Source organism: Quercus lobata, chromosome 3 (genome assembly GCF_001633185.2).
Source record: "Quercus lobata isolate SW786 chromosome 3, ValleyOak3.0 Primary Assembly, whole genome shotgun sequence".
NCBI classification, from domain to species: domain Eukaryota; kingdom Viridiplantae; phylum Streptophyta; class Magnoliopsida; order Fagales; family Fagaceae; genus Quercus; species Quercus lobata.
The window spans coordinates 5,833,612-5,846,559 of record NC_044906.1 but is presented as its reverse complement, the minus strand read 5'-3'; the positions used below and the strand labels follow the sequence as shown (position 1 = coordinate 5,846,559).

The 12,948-nt window shown below is 33.4% G+C and overlaps 1 protein-coding gene and 1 pseudogene across 2 annotated transcripts; both read right to left on the bottom strand.

The window, feature by feature from the left end:
* Window positions 1-1,791: 1,791 nt before the first annotated feature.
* LOC115980063 lies at window positions 1,792-6,310 on the bottom strand (annotated as a pseudogene). Its single transcript, XR_004089304.1, has 9 exons — window positions 6,012-6,310; window positions 5,415-5,566; window positions 4,978-5,102; window positions 4,773-4,898; window positions 4,087-4,269; window positions 3,572-3,719; window positions 3,270-3,438; window positions 2,215-2,349; window positions 1,792-2,103 (listed from the first exon to the last, which is right to left on the bottom strand). The product of XR_004089304.1 is annotated as an amidase 1-like (transcript).
* Window positions 6,311-6,936: 626 nt separating this feature from the next.
* On the bottom strand, window positions 6,937-12,948 carry LOC115980064. The gene is made up of 7 exons (XM_031102269.1): window positions 12,789-12,948; window positions 10,822-10,916; window positions 10,355-10,434; window positions 10,207-10,262; window positions 9,971-10,083; window positions 7,600-7,661; window positions 6,937-7,387 (listed from the first exon to the last, which is right to left on the bottom strand). The coding sequence occupies exons 1-7, from the start codon at window positions 12,898-12,900 to the stop codon at window positions 7,090-7,092; spliced, it is 816 nt and encodes a 271-aa protein (XP_030958129.1). The 5' UTR covers window positions 12,901-12,948; the 3' UTR covers window positions 6,937-7,089.

The window sequence follows — 12,948 nt, the reverse complement described above, 5'->3', positions numbered from 1 at the left end:
TGAAAATTTTACTTTTCTTTCATTTCTCTGAAGAAATTTTCATTTGTAATATGCACAAATTAAATTAAAATTTTAAATTTAGATTTCAAAAAAAAAAAAAAAAAAAAATTTCGTCTAACCCTAGCACCCTAGGATATATAAAACCATAATTCTAATTTCTAGTAGAAACGCTAGAGCCCAATTCTCCCTCTTAGGAGGATCGTCATAGTAGAGTCACCGAAAAATGAAAAATTTTGATTAGAAAATTGTTTTTAACAACCAAAATGCCATCAATGAAGCATTTTTAGATCAAACCAAGAACTAACTAGTGTTAGTTGGCCTCTCTTGCCCCTAACCAACCCTTTCCCTGCTTTTCCTAGTGCCGTTGCTAGTAGCTTCTGACAAAGCTCGCCAAAATATTTTAAAAAACGTTCATGTTTTTAACTAATTTTGGATCCTTCTTGTATTTCATTCAATCAAGCTTATCTTTCTATATTTGAGATCAATGTCACTTAAATCAGATTTCTTTAATTAAAATTGGAGAAATTTGAAAGTTAGGTTAGGTCTAAGACATGCTTTAGGGATTTCTATGTTCTAGTTATGTTTTCTTTCATTTGACTACGAAATCATAAAATTGAGGAGCCAAATTGAAGATTTAAACCACTAATTGATCAAAATAGTGGCTTGTTAACAAATTCTTAAAAATTGCATCTTAGGGTTAGTGTTTCATCATTCATGCATAAATTGGGGATTTTGTAATCCGTTTGTTAATTCATTAAATTGATCTCTCTATATTAAGAGTTCCAATACAATATTTAAACACCCAATTAGATCTGAGTTTGATCGAAATGAAATTATTTAACAAAAAAAGGGGGTTTAAATATTAGGTTTATTGATAAAATTAGTATTTTTCAATCAAATAAGGGTTTAATAAAATCGGATGAAATAATATGTAATTTTTACATCTGATTAGGGTTTTATAATGCCAATTAGGTGAAAACATTATAATTTTGAACATAATCAAATAATTAAAATTGTTAAGTTTAGGACTTAGGCCAAATTTGGGCTTTTGATGTTCTAAATACTTTAATGTCAAATTGAAGGTGAAATTATCAAAGTATGATACCTCATTATAATAGGTTTTGAACATCCAATTGGGTGAGGTGACCAAGGGCGAGGATAATTTAAATCTATATATATATCTTAAAGTTTGATTTAATAATCTTACTAATTGACAATGAATAAAATGAATATTTGAAATTTCTTGGTCCATAAAATCTCTCATGTTAATCATTTGGTCATTTTGGGAGATCAGATGACTTAACATGCAATTTGGTTTTTGAGAGAATTTATTTGAAATACAAATGTCTTATCGCTGGTTAAATATGGATTTTCTTTTATTTTGCTGGGTGTCACACCACTTCTTTCTTTTCCTCTTGGTAACCAAATGAAGCATAACTGATCTTGCAGGTACTCTTTCTATACTAAAGTGTGATTGCTATACGTTTTACATAAACTTGAGTTTCTCAGCAAAAAAAAAAACATAAACTTGAGTTGGTTTTTCAGATACATCTGCAATATACCAAGTTATCATCATCCTATCCATCTTATTCAATGGCTAACATTTTGGTCCACATTATACAACATAATCCCCAGTATCAAATTATTATTTCAAATATTAAATCAGCAACTGTATCTGTTACCATAAAAGGATCTCTAATCTCTAATCTCTGATCTCCAATGTGAAACATGCTCTAATAATCTCAAATTGTAGTTAGAGCTGAGAAAGTCCAGGCCTTTGAAGTTAAGGCATTCAAGTGGAAATGGATTTGCATTATTTAATGAAATAAAATGATAATGAAGTAGTTATAAGAAACATTTCAGAGCCACTTCGAGTATCATTTGTTTCCAGAAGAAAGAGAAAGAGCCTATTTGGCATGCAAGAAAAAGAACATTAGGAAGAGACAAAATTCAGGAACCCATTTTCTCAACAATGCCAACCTCTTCTTTGAGAGTGTAATACAGAGTCTCAACAAGATTGAGCAGGAACCCATCTGAACCATGTGTCGCCAACAAGGAAATTGAGACAGGAAGATTATCATACAACCCTAGTGGTATGCTAACCTGTAGAAATGCAGAAAGAAATTACAAGTTTTTCCAAGGTGATCTTACATAAACAAACAAAGGAAAAAAAAAGATTGCTATGTCTCACACAGAGAGAGAGAGAGAGAGAACCTGACAAAATCCAGATGCAGATGCAATCAACAGTAAGCTGAATGTCCTGTCACAAAAATTTTCTGATATAGTTGGATCTGTTTGTAACTTTGATGGAGGCCCCAGAACTGTGGGAATTGCTAGGACACCAAAATCCTGAATAATCATCATTGTTAGTCAAGCTAGTGTAAAAGACTAAAAGTTGAATTCATAAATGAGAGATGGTGTCACAATTTCTGCTACTATAGGATTTCTTGTGACTGGAAGGGGAGAGGAGAGGTAGTTAAGGTATTTACTTCCTAAAAGTTGCTCAGTTTTGAAAGCAAACATGAGTTATCATAATCATATGCGAATCTCACTACCCTGACCAGTCAAATATTTAAAGCAAAACTTTCCAAACTCTTTTTGGTACTTGTGGAAGGAGGACAAAAACCACATTGGAAAATAACATTAATATTGCTTTTGCAGCAAAATAATATAAGGTAATTTTATTGAAAACAAATAGTAATTCTTAAAGAATATAGTTCCAATTTTATCTTGGGATCATTTCTCCAAGAAATAGGCTAGATATACTGGCATAATTATCATCAATAACGTAAATACAATTTTTCTGGGTTTTGTTTATGTCATCAATGAGATGAACCTAAAGAGATGTTGACAATAACATTACTCCTACATTTGAATTCTAATTCCTCGAGAATTTGAGTTAGAATGTTAGATGTGTGTATAAATATAAATATAGAAAGGAAAAATCATTAAGTATATACATCTTTAATGCATAGATAAAATCTTTGACTTTCTAGCATCAATCGTGCCCTTATAAAATAGGGTGTTTGTCTTTATGAAAGATAATAACAAACTATTTAGATGAATACATGCATGCATACAAGCATATAAATGTGATTTTATAGACATATCCATTGTCACATATTAAGCTCCTACTTACTCAAAGGAAACGTTTTCCTTTTATTTAAAAAATAAAAATAAAAATAATTTTTTTTTAAGAATATCAGATTTCCATATAGCCAAATCTTTGGTTTGTGAAACATTACAAGAAAGAGAAAGATAAAGAGTACCCCAAGAAGATCAATAAGAGCTGCACGGGCTTCGCTCTTCACAGAGTGACAAATATCCAAATTTTCATCTGTTGTCATAAGGGCTTCCCATACCCGTTCTGATATCCCAGGACCCAAATCAGGTTTGACAGTATTGATCCATTCACCATGGTTGTTCTTGAACTCATGCCTGTTATTTGAATGGTTAATAAGTTCATCTGGCAATGTTTATATAAGAACAGTATTTCATCTAACAAGATTTTGACTAATATCAAAGTTATCATTCAATATTGTTGAATCAATTAAGAGGTGACAATCAGCACCCTATAATCAATCGCATGGCACTTGAAAGGGCTTCCAAAGATGGTATATGAGACTCTTGATCTGCATTTCCTTTATTGGCGAATTGTTTCAAACTTGGAACTTTGTCCTTGACGTAGTCCTCAAGGATTGCACGCGAAACAAGATGACCTGCATTATTATTTGAAGCATAAAGTGAAATCTCACTGAATGAGAAACATATTGATCTAAACACATAAAACGTATTTTGACAAAGAAAATAATGAAAATTTTCTTTATGACGAAAGATTCCTAATGAGCAAAGGTTTTTCTTTTTGCTGCATTTGAGATGCATCTTTTGTTGTGTTCCTAAAAGGAGAATCTAGTTAATTAACATCTTTTTCAGGATTACAGCATTCTACTTCAATAAATCCACCCCAAATAATACCTTGAATTGCTATGAAATCCAAATAGAGCTTTTTAAAATTTATGAAGTGTATGAATACTCCCATATGTAGAATTTAGACAAATAAATTAGGCATATGGTCAATGCTCTTACTCCCAAATAACTTGTCCACTGATTTGACGAGAGGTTGAATAACTCGATCCTTTGGAATGTCTGAAAGCTGGAAACAATCTTCTGCAATAATTATCCGACTGGGTCTGACAAGATCCACATCAGGTAATTGTAGAAGCACTCGTCCAACTCTATTAAAAATTACAGGGTCCCTAGCAAACCATCCTGTATGAGAAGTTGGTGTCAAAGAATCAGATCCTCCCCCAACCAATGCTGTAGAAATTTCTGTAGCATACTATTCAACAAGGAGCAGTAATTGGTCGGTTTGTTGTGTAAAAAAAATCATTGTTGATATGATTTCATCATTTCAGTATGACCTTAAGGTTCTGGAAAAATCACTTCTGAATGCTTAAACTCTGTCATTCAAAAGTATCATAGGTTATTATGAATGTGCGCGTGCGTGCACACATGCCATACAGCAGACACGGATAGCTAGTGCATGAATATTTCATAACAACTTGGAACGATAAAAACATGGTCAAGAAATGTTAAGGAAAAACTGAAACGACTAAAGTTTTTTTTGCTGCATCACAGTATAAACTAATCTGCCAATCTGAACAATATCACCAGCATTTGCTATACTTTCAAGTGCAGAGTTGAACTTTTTCCCACTACATTTTAATATAACATACAACTTGACTCAAGCCATCAAACAGTTTGTTCCTTACCCACAGTATCAAAAATTTGCACCAAAGGAATAACTCCAGCAGTAGAAATGACATCATGTGAAGGCCGGAACCCAAGAATTCCACAGTATGATGCAGGTACTCTTACACTTCGTCCAGTGTCAGTTCCTATGATAGAAAAAACCTTTTCGTTACATCTATTAAGGCAAGCCAAGAAACATAACAAATTTTCTTTACAGAAACTCACCTAATGCAAAATCAACAAGCTTTGCACCTACTGCTACAGCAGATCCACTAGAAGAGCCTCCAGGTACCCGATCAGGCACACATGGATTTGTAGGTGTGCCATAATGTTTGTTTTCTCCATTAATACTGCCAAAAACAGGTCATTCAATTACATCCCATCAACTATGATATGATCATTCTAAGGACCTATTTTTCCAAGATGGCTAATCCACTAAGTGACAGCCCCTGCCCATTTAGGAAGCAATTGGAAATCACAGAAAACAATTGATTGGACTAGAGATATTTCATACATGGAGATAAAATTGTATAAACACAATGGAATTGTTATCATTTCCCAAAATTATTATTTGGAATCAACCTACACATCTTCTACCCAACCCCCTTCCCAAAAAGAACTAATACTAAAATAGTGAAGTTATTGTTATTCTTAATACTAACCTGTATGCCAGTTCAGCCGTGACAGTTTTACCAACACACGTGGCACCTCCCCTTAAGACAGCCAAATAGCCGGGGCTGTTGATGTGGCAGCCGGATGAGTCCTTGCCCAGTCAGGATTACCAAACCCAGTAACATATCCATCTACATCAAATCTAATTCCAAATAAAAAAACTTGTTAAAGAAAATGCGCAACACAAGCTTCTAAAGAACATACATAACCAGAAACAATAGCTTTATGCATATATAAGCTTGCAAGCCCACTTAAAGAACATAGATAAACTACTACCTGATATTAGTATACGAATTTGGGCACAGAACACACACTTTCAAACATCAAAGAGCATGGATTAAAGGCAATAGTTAACTTGATGAATGAGTTCAATGGAACACACAAACAAGTAAGGTACTTTTGTACTTTGGAATTTTCATGTATCCAACATGAAATTTGATGTATGACTTTTGCAAGGTTAAAACCCATTAATTGATTTGATGCATAAGGTCATAAAAGAAATGAAAACAAGTACTATTCTTATAAGTTTCACGTATCCACCAATACCATGGGGATTTTTCTTCTTAAAAAAGAGTGATAGGACTCACATGTCTTTAAAAGCAAAGGTGAGGCCATGTAAGGGAAGCTGATGAAGTGAAGGGCTTGGTTGTAGAAGGAACTTCTCCATGAAAGCTCCATAGTCTGAGTCTCTTGCCATGTTCTTTACCATTTACTACTGAGCTCTCTCAGACTGACTGAAGCTCATCCATACGTTTTAAAGTAGAGAAATGAATGTTGTCAAGGAAAATTTTACAAGGTTAAAACGCTGTCGTAGCAATCTTATGAATAATTGGTGGGGGTGAAGTTGCCTTGGTGTTTGCAACATAAGTCAAGAAACACACATGGATACTTTGATATGTAGCCAAATCTAGATTCCTTTGATACAAGGAAAGGCCAAATCTAGATTCCTTTGACTACAACGAAAAGTGTGGGATGAGAAGGTGCCCTCTCACAACATGTGAGATATTTCATAAAAATAAACATGTAAGATCTACCTGCGTGGAAGCCACGTATGTTATGAAAAAAGAAAAAAAAAGAAAAAAAAAAAGTCTCATGATCATGTTTCAATGGAAAATTTCAATTGGAACTACCTTTATTTATTGGGGCAATTGCTTCGGTGGGCTTTTTTTAAATTTTTTTTTAAAGACTAGACAAGGTCGGACATGTAAATAAGATTTCTACAGCAAACCACATCCACAGGAAATTCGATGCAGGAATATTCCATCTATGATATGGAAGAATGAAGAAAAAGAAGAGAAATATTATTACATAGATACAAGATCGCAAATTAAGCTAGAGTGAACTCAAAATAGACTTGAAGGATATCATAAACCCAAAAATCTCAAGTTCCATGGGGTTTACAAGATATCTCAGGTAGAGAGTGAAATAATATGGTCAAAGGCCGGAACACCATTTCTTTATATTAAAAAAGAAAAAAGAAAAAAAGACCAAAATGTTATATCACTTTACTCATCTGAGTCAATCAGACTTCCAATAAACTTGCAGTGAGGCACTGGAAAAATATGCAAGTTAAGGCTCTTCAATCTTTACTAATTTTAAAAACAAAACACAGTAACAATATATTATGAAGGAGAACAATTCTAAGTGCTTTAATTGCAAAGAAATTCAATCAGGTCCATCAGAGTCCTCATCAAAGATATACAAGTAAGGTATTAGAGGTGTCTGTTCAATAGCTGCTCCTTCAGAAGCCTCACTGGTGACTCCATGATAACTCCATCCTAACCGCTGCATGTAAACTGCGTCATAGGCTTCAATGTTCAAACCTGAGGCAAGAAATAGTTCCACCTCATTTACAAATCGGTCTGTTCTTGCTCCTAGAAAACGCCTTGCTGCGTCAGAGACTAAAGCCTTGAACTCTTCTTGTTTTGTTTCAGACCTTTTTAAATGATACTTTTGGTCATTCCTGAAAAATGAGTGTTTGGTGCAAATTCAGGCACAGTGAAAATCAATAGAATATCATCATCCAATAAAATGATTTTTTTAAGCTATAAGCCACGTTGTCTTCCATCAAAAACAAATATAAAGAGAATGAGGAAATAGATTGTGAAGAGTATGGAATGTTTTTCATGATCCATTCATATTCAATTGAAGACGCAAACAGTGATAGCATATCACCTTGTTAAGGATGTTACAATCACACCAAGTATGTGGTGAAGGATAATGTCAACATCTTCCTCCTAGACATAAAGTCGCAAAAGGTAAACAAGAGTCAAGAATATGTAGTCGCCTTATAAAACAGGTAATATATATGGTACAACCTCCTCATATGTAGTTTCACTGTAAAAAAATTCCACAAGAAGATTAAGGAAAATTCATTCAGACATCTCATTAAGCATCATTTTACTTTTAGACCATGATTGGTTGCAATCGGCTAATAAATTCAAAATAGCAAAGTTAAACAATCAAAGGATTTTTGAAATTCACCGACACTTAGACACATCTTGAAAAAAATAGGTTAAAAGAATTGAGTATGCGGCATTAGCGCAAGCACATGCTTATTTTAAATAAAGTGCACATTCTTTAAAACAATGAAGTAAATTCGAAAACAATTATCAATAGGTAACACGACAATCAAGTGATCAATTAACCATATAAAATTTAAACATGACATTTTATATAATTCTCTTGTGCTTTAAAAACATACAAACTTATGATATTTGATAGCCATGATAAAAATGTACTACATGGTTGAATCATATATGCCCAAAAGGCAAACCGCCAAAAGCACTAGAACAGTAAGCAGTGACTTCTATGAATAACATAAGCAATGCAATTCAATGTAATTCTAAACCCTAAACCCTAATATACCCAAAGGGCAAATAACAAAAAGCACTAGAATGGTAAATAGTGACTTTTATGAATAACATAACCAATGCAATGCAATCTTAAGCATAATAACCTTCATCATCTTCCTCATCTACTTCATCTAAATTAATAGTCTCTCTCCCTCATTAGGACTTAAGATTTGTGAACTAGATCTTAAATCCATTGTCCTTCCTAGTGACCTCAATTTTGATCTCATGTTGAAAATTTCTTCTCCAACTCCAGCAGCTCTAGCAACATTACACCACGTCAAGTAATAATCGTCAAATGCAAGATCATTGTCAGCACATTTATTGGGTTATCTTTCTTCCACTCTCCCAGTAAACCCTCATTCTTATCATCTATAACTTTCAAAGATATTGGACTGTGTGCTCCTTTTATTTTTTATTTTTCCCCTACTTTTAGAATTTATAATGAGGTGTGGGCCAATGTGTATCACAACATAAGATTGGTATTTATATAACAAATCAGGGCCCATATATATAGTATTAAGATATAATGCATTTAATCAGTTATTTATCTTTACAAAAAAAAAGAAAAAAAGAAGCACAAAATGCTGGATGAATCCTTGCCAAGTCAGGAATTCCAAACCCAGTCACATATCCATCGACATTATATCTGTTTCCAAATAAAAAACTTAAAAGACAAATCTAATACACACACACACAATCTACAGACCAACACATAAAAATACCCAATTACTGATATTGTTATCCACACAAAAACACACGAAATCTTCTAAATAACATTGGTAATCACAAAAAATAGATGACATTGATGCATAAGCTTGTGCACACAATTAAAAAATATAGATACACAAACTTCAAACTTCAAAAGAGCATGGCTTAAATCCAATAGTTAAAATTCATAAAAAGACTATCTCACTCTGAATTTTACTGTAAATGATTTTTCAGGCACCAACACACTTCCAAAGAAAAAATTGAGAAAACCCAGTAGTTAAAAGCAAAAGAAAACAAGTACAAAAGCTTTGAATTGTTGGAGGACAAAGAAGAGTGATAGATAGTATAATAACTCAGAGGAATAAAAGTGAAAGAATGTTATTAGGACTGACATGTCTTTAACAGCAAAGGTGAGTGCATTCAAAGGAAGCTCATGGGCTGATGGGCTTGGTTGTAGAACGAACTTCTCCATGAATGCACCATAGTCTGAATCTCTCTCTCTCTCTCATCCTTTTAAAATGGTGAATTTTGCTTAATAATTATAATAGAAAAAAAAATATTTTAACTTAAAATACTATAATTAAAAGGTTAAAATTAAGTAAATATTTGAGGTTTGGGCTAATACCAATCAGATTCAAAGTGTTCCACTTTGCTTTACCCTCAACACTTTGCACTTTAAGTGAGATTCAGTGCTCTTTTGCCAAAAATGGTATGTCTCTGTTTTTGTCTTTTCAATTTAATGAATAAGGTTGGCCATAGTCAGCTTTGGATGCCCAGCAAAAATGGAGTTGGTGGATATACAGATTTTTCCTCTAGAATTTAACCTATGCAAATTGGCTGATGCTAACATGATAATAAATGGTTGGAAAGCTTCATTCAGGATTAGCAACATGTTTTATTACATGCAGCTTGCGTTCTATGTCATAGTCTACAATCAATTTATAGTGTTCATAAGGAAACATTAGACTGGTTAATTTGCAGACCTGTATAAGAGCTTGTATTTCCCTTCTCAACCAACTTTGGAGCCAGTGGTTTGGCTGAAGATACTTATGAGATTTCCAATACCATAGTACATTGAATATGTCATCTACAATACCTGATTGAACACATGGTTAACCGAAAAGCATAAATACAGGTAATAGTGATTTTGTCAGGAAATAATGTTACAAACAGTAGCATTAAGAAGAACCAATAAATAGAATGACAAGCAGCATAAGACCTGGTTCAGTGTAATAGCACTGTAATCTATACTTGTGTGCTCTTGTTAAGAGAAAGCTGCAACATCATTACATAAAGTAACATAAATATAGAAATATAATAACTGCCGGGGAAAAAAACTGAAAGAAAAGAAATCAAAAGGACGATACCTATATCCAAAATCTCGATTAATGTAATGCCGTTGAAATGAACTTCCATCATATCCATGTAGTATAGAAAAATTTTCTGTCTGCAAATTAGACAAAATAGCCATTCAAGTCTCAAGTAATGATAATATTGTTGACACACAATCTAAACAGCCCTTTGCATTCTTTTCCACCCAGACGAGCATGCATATAATTTTTTGCAATATTGAGGGCTGATTTTCAAATCTATTTGACACGTCAAATCTGGATCAGGAAATTTTTAGTGCATATTGCTTTCTTTGAATGAAAATTTTTTAGATCATAGTTAATCCCAGAAGCTATTACCCACCAAAAAAATGGGGAAGAAGACTGGAGTGCAATTGAATTGGAAAAAGAATTAAAACCAAAAGAAAAATGAAATTAAAAGAAGAAGAAGAAGAAATCTAACTGGCATGTAGTAGAATTGTAAGAACAGTAGAAAAAAACTGAACCTTGCACAGAGGACATTTTACAGAAGTAGGTGGGCTAGAGTGCTTGCGTGCAACCACTTTGGTCCACTGTACAATGCAATTGTAACAAAACTTATCTGAAACACAAAAATGGAATGACTAGGCTTAATAAATAACTAAATATGATTTACAGCAGTAAATTCATTATTCCAAGAGGAAATTACCAAAAACAAAAACCATCATGTGTTAATTCCCTGCACAATTGGAAAATTTATATATAGCATTCTAACTTCTTGAGCCGTATGCAACGTAATAAAGGAATATATATATATATATATATGGGAAAGATGTTCAAAATAACTTTATTTATTTTTAATATGTAATAGAATTTCATTTAGAGAATCAACCTCTCCAAAACAAATTGGGAGAAAGGCTGCCTACATGACCACTCCTTGGCCCCACAAAAAGTTATAGCTTTGGGCACTAGGTACAACTACATCCATGTAATAGAATTTCATTTAAAAAGTGCAAAATAAAGTGCTATCTTAGTACATGAGGTCTATATAAAAAAATAGTGAGGAAAACGAAAAGGACCAAAGAAAAAGAGATTAGCATCTAAAAAATAGGTCCAAGAAGTTAGTCATGGAGAAATTGGAAGAATTGAAAGTACACTTGTATATTGTCTTGAGATAGAGAAACTTGAGATGTGGCATGGATAACTCCTTTCCCTTGAAAGTATGTCTCTCTTTCCAAAGACACCACATGATACATGACAGAGTTGTAACCCAAATATCCAAATATTCCCAAATTCCCTTTCCAAGAAGCCAACAATAAATTGTAAACAGTCACAATTCTACAGAGATGTAAGTATCTACCCTGCCCTAGGCTCCCAAATGCTTATGTTCTTTAGTTTATTGAGATTTTCCCATGTCCCTAGTACACTGCCTGTGAACATGCATGCTATTTTCATTTCAAAAAAACTTATATTACTTCTATAAATATATATAAAGCTTACTGAGATTTTCCCAACAACACCACTCCAACAGAATACAAACAGACTTGCATATAACTATCCTTGCTACAATAAGCAAGTATAACTTATGCTCAGAAAGAATAATTGGAGAATAGTTAAAATCCTGCCAAGAATATATTATTATTAGCCATCCCACCCCAGTTTCCCAAGTGCTTATTTTCTCTAGCACCGAATTTTTCTTCAAATCAGTTTGGAGGAAAATTCTTCCAAACCATTAGATTTCAAATGAGCAAAACGGCAAAACCCCCACCCCCATCAGCACCACACTCACAAAACGGCTGCAAACATATCACCATAAAAAAACAGTTCATGTTTTCCTAGTCTTCAATACTTAAAATTACTTACCATTACATGTCCCAATCGACAATTGGCTGCTCTTAGTTTCTTTTCAATAAGAAGTCTTTCAAACTATGTAAATCATAAAACGTATATGCTATAAAGAGAGGGGATTGCATTCTTTTCTACTATATAGATTATAGCTTTTGAGAATGAATCTATCATCTTAGTATTGTTTCAATGACTCTCAATTTCATGAAACTACACTGATTATTTCATCACACAATTCTTTCACCTGGGAAAAAAGAAACTGCAACAGACAATTAACTTAAACAAAAATTTTAGATCATATTTCATATAAACCAAATTTCAACAAGATAATTGAAAAAAACAACGAGAAAGCTCAAAAGGGTTTCTTTATATCACAATCGGCAAGGTTTTGGAGAAACCCAACTCATGAAATCGAACAAAGAAAGGAAAAAAGAACAGTCTTTAGCTAATAACACTGATAACAAAGAAAATCGATGCTCCATTTGATTGCCAAGGAAACCCAAATTTCCAATCTTTGTAAAATTTTCACAATTTGGAAACTAACATGAAGGGAATGCAAAAAGTCCCAAAACACCAAAATGTTTTCTTTTTCCTTTTAGTAATTTTCTCAGCAACCAAACACGGAGACAAAGGTAGAGAAGAAACGTACGGAAACATTTGTCAAGATAGGAATCTTGAAGGATGGGTCCGAGGCAGATGGGACATGGGTTGGAGGGGTCCCCTGAAGCGTGAGAGTTGCTCTTGGTGGCCTCCTGGTTCATTGTTTGTGTTTTTTTTTTCAGTGCCAAAGCTACAAAGTACGAAGTACA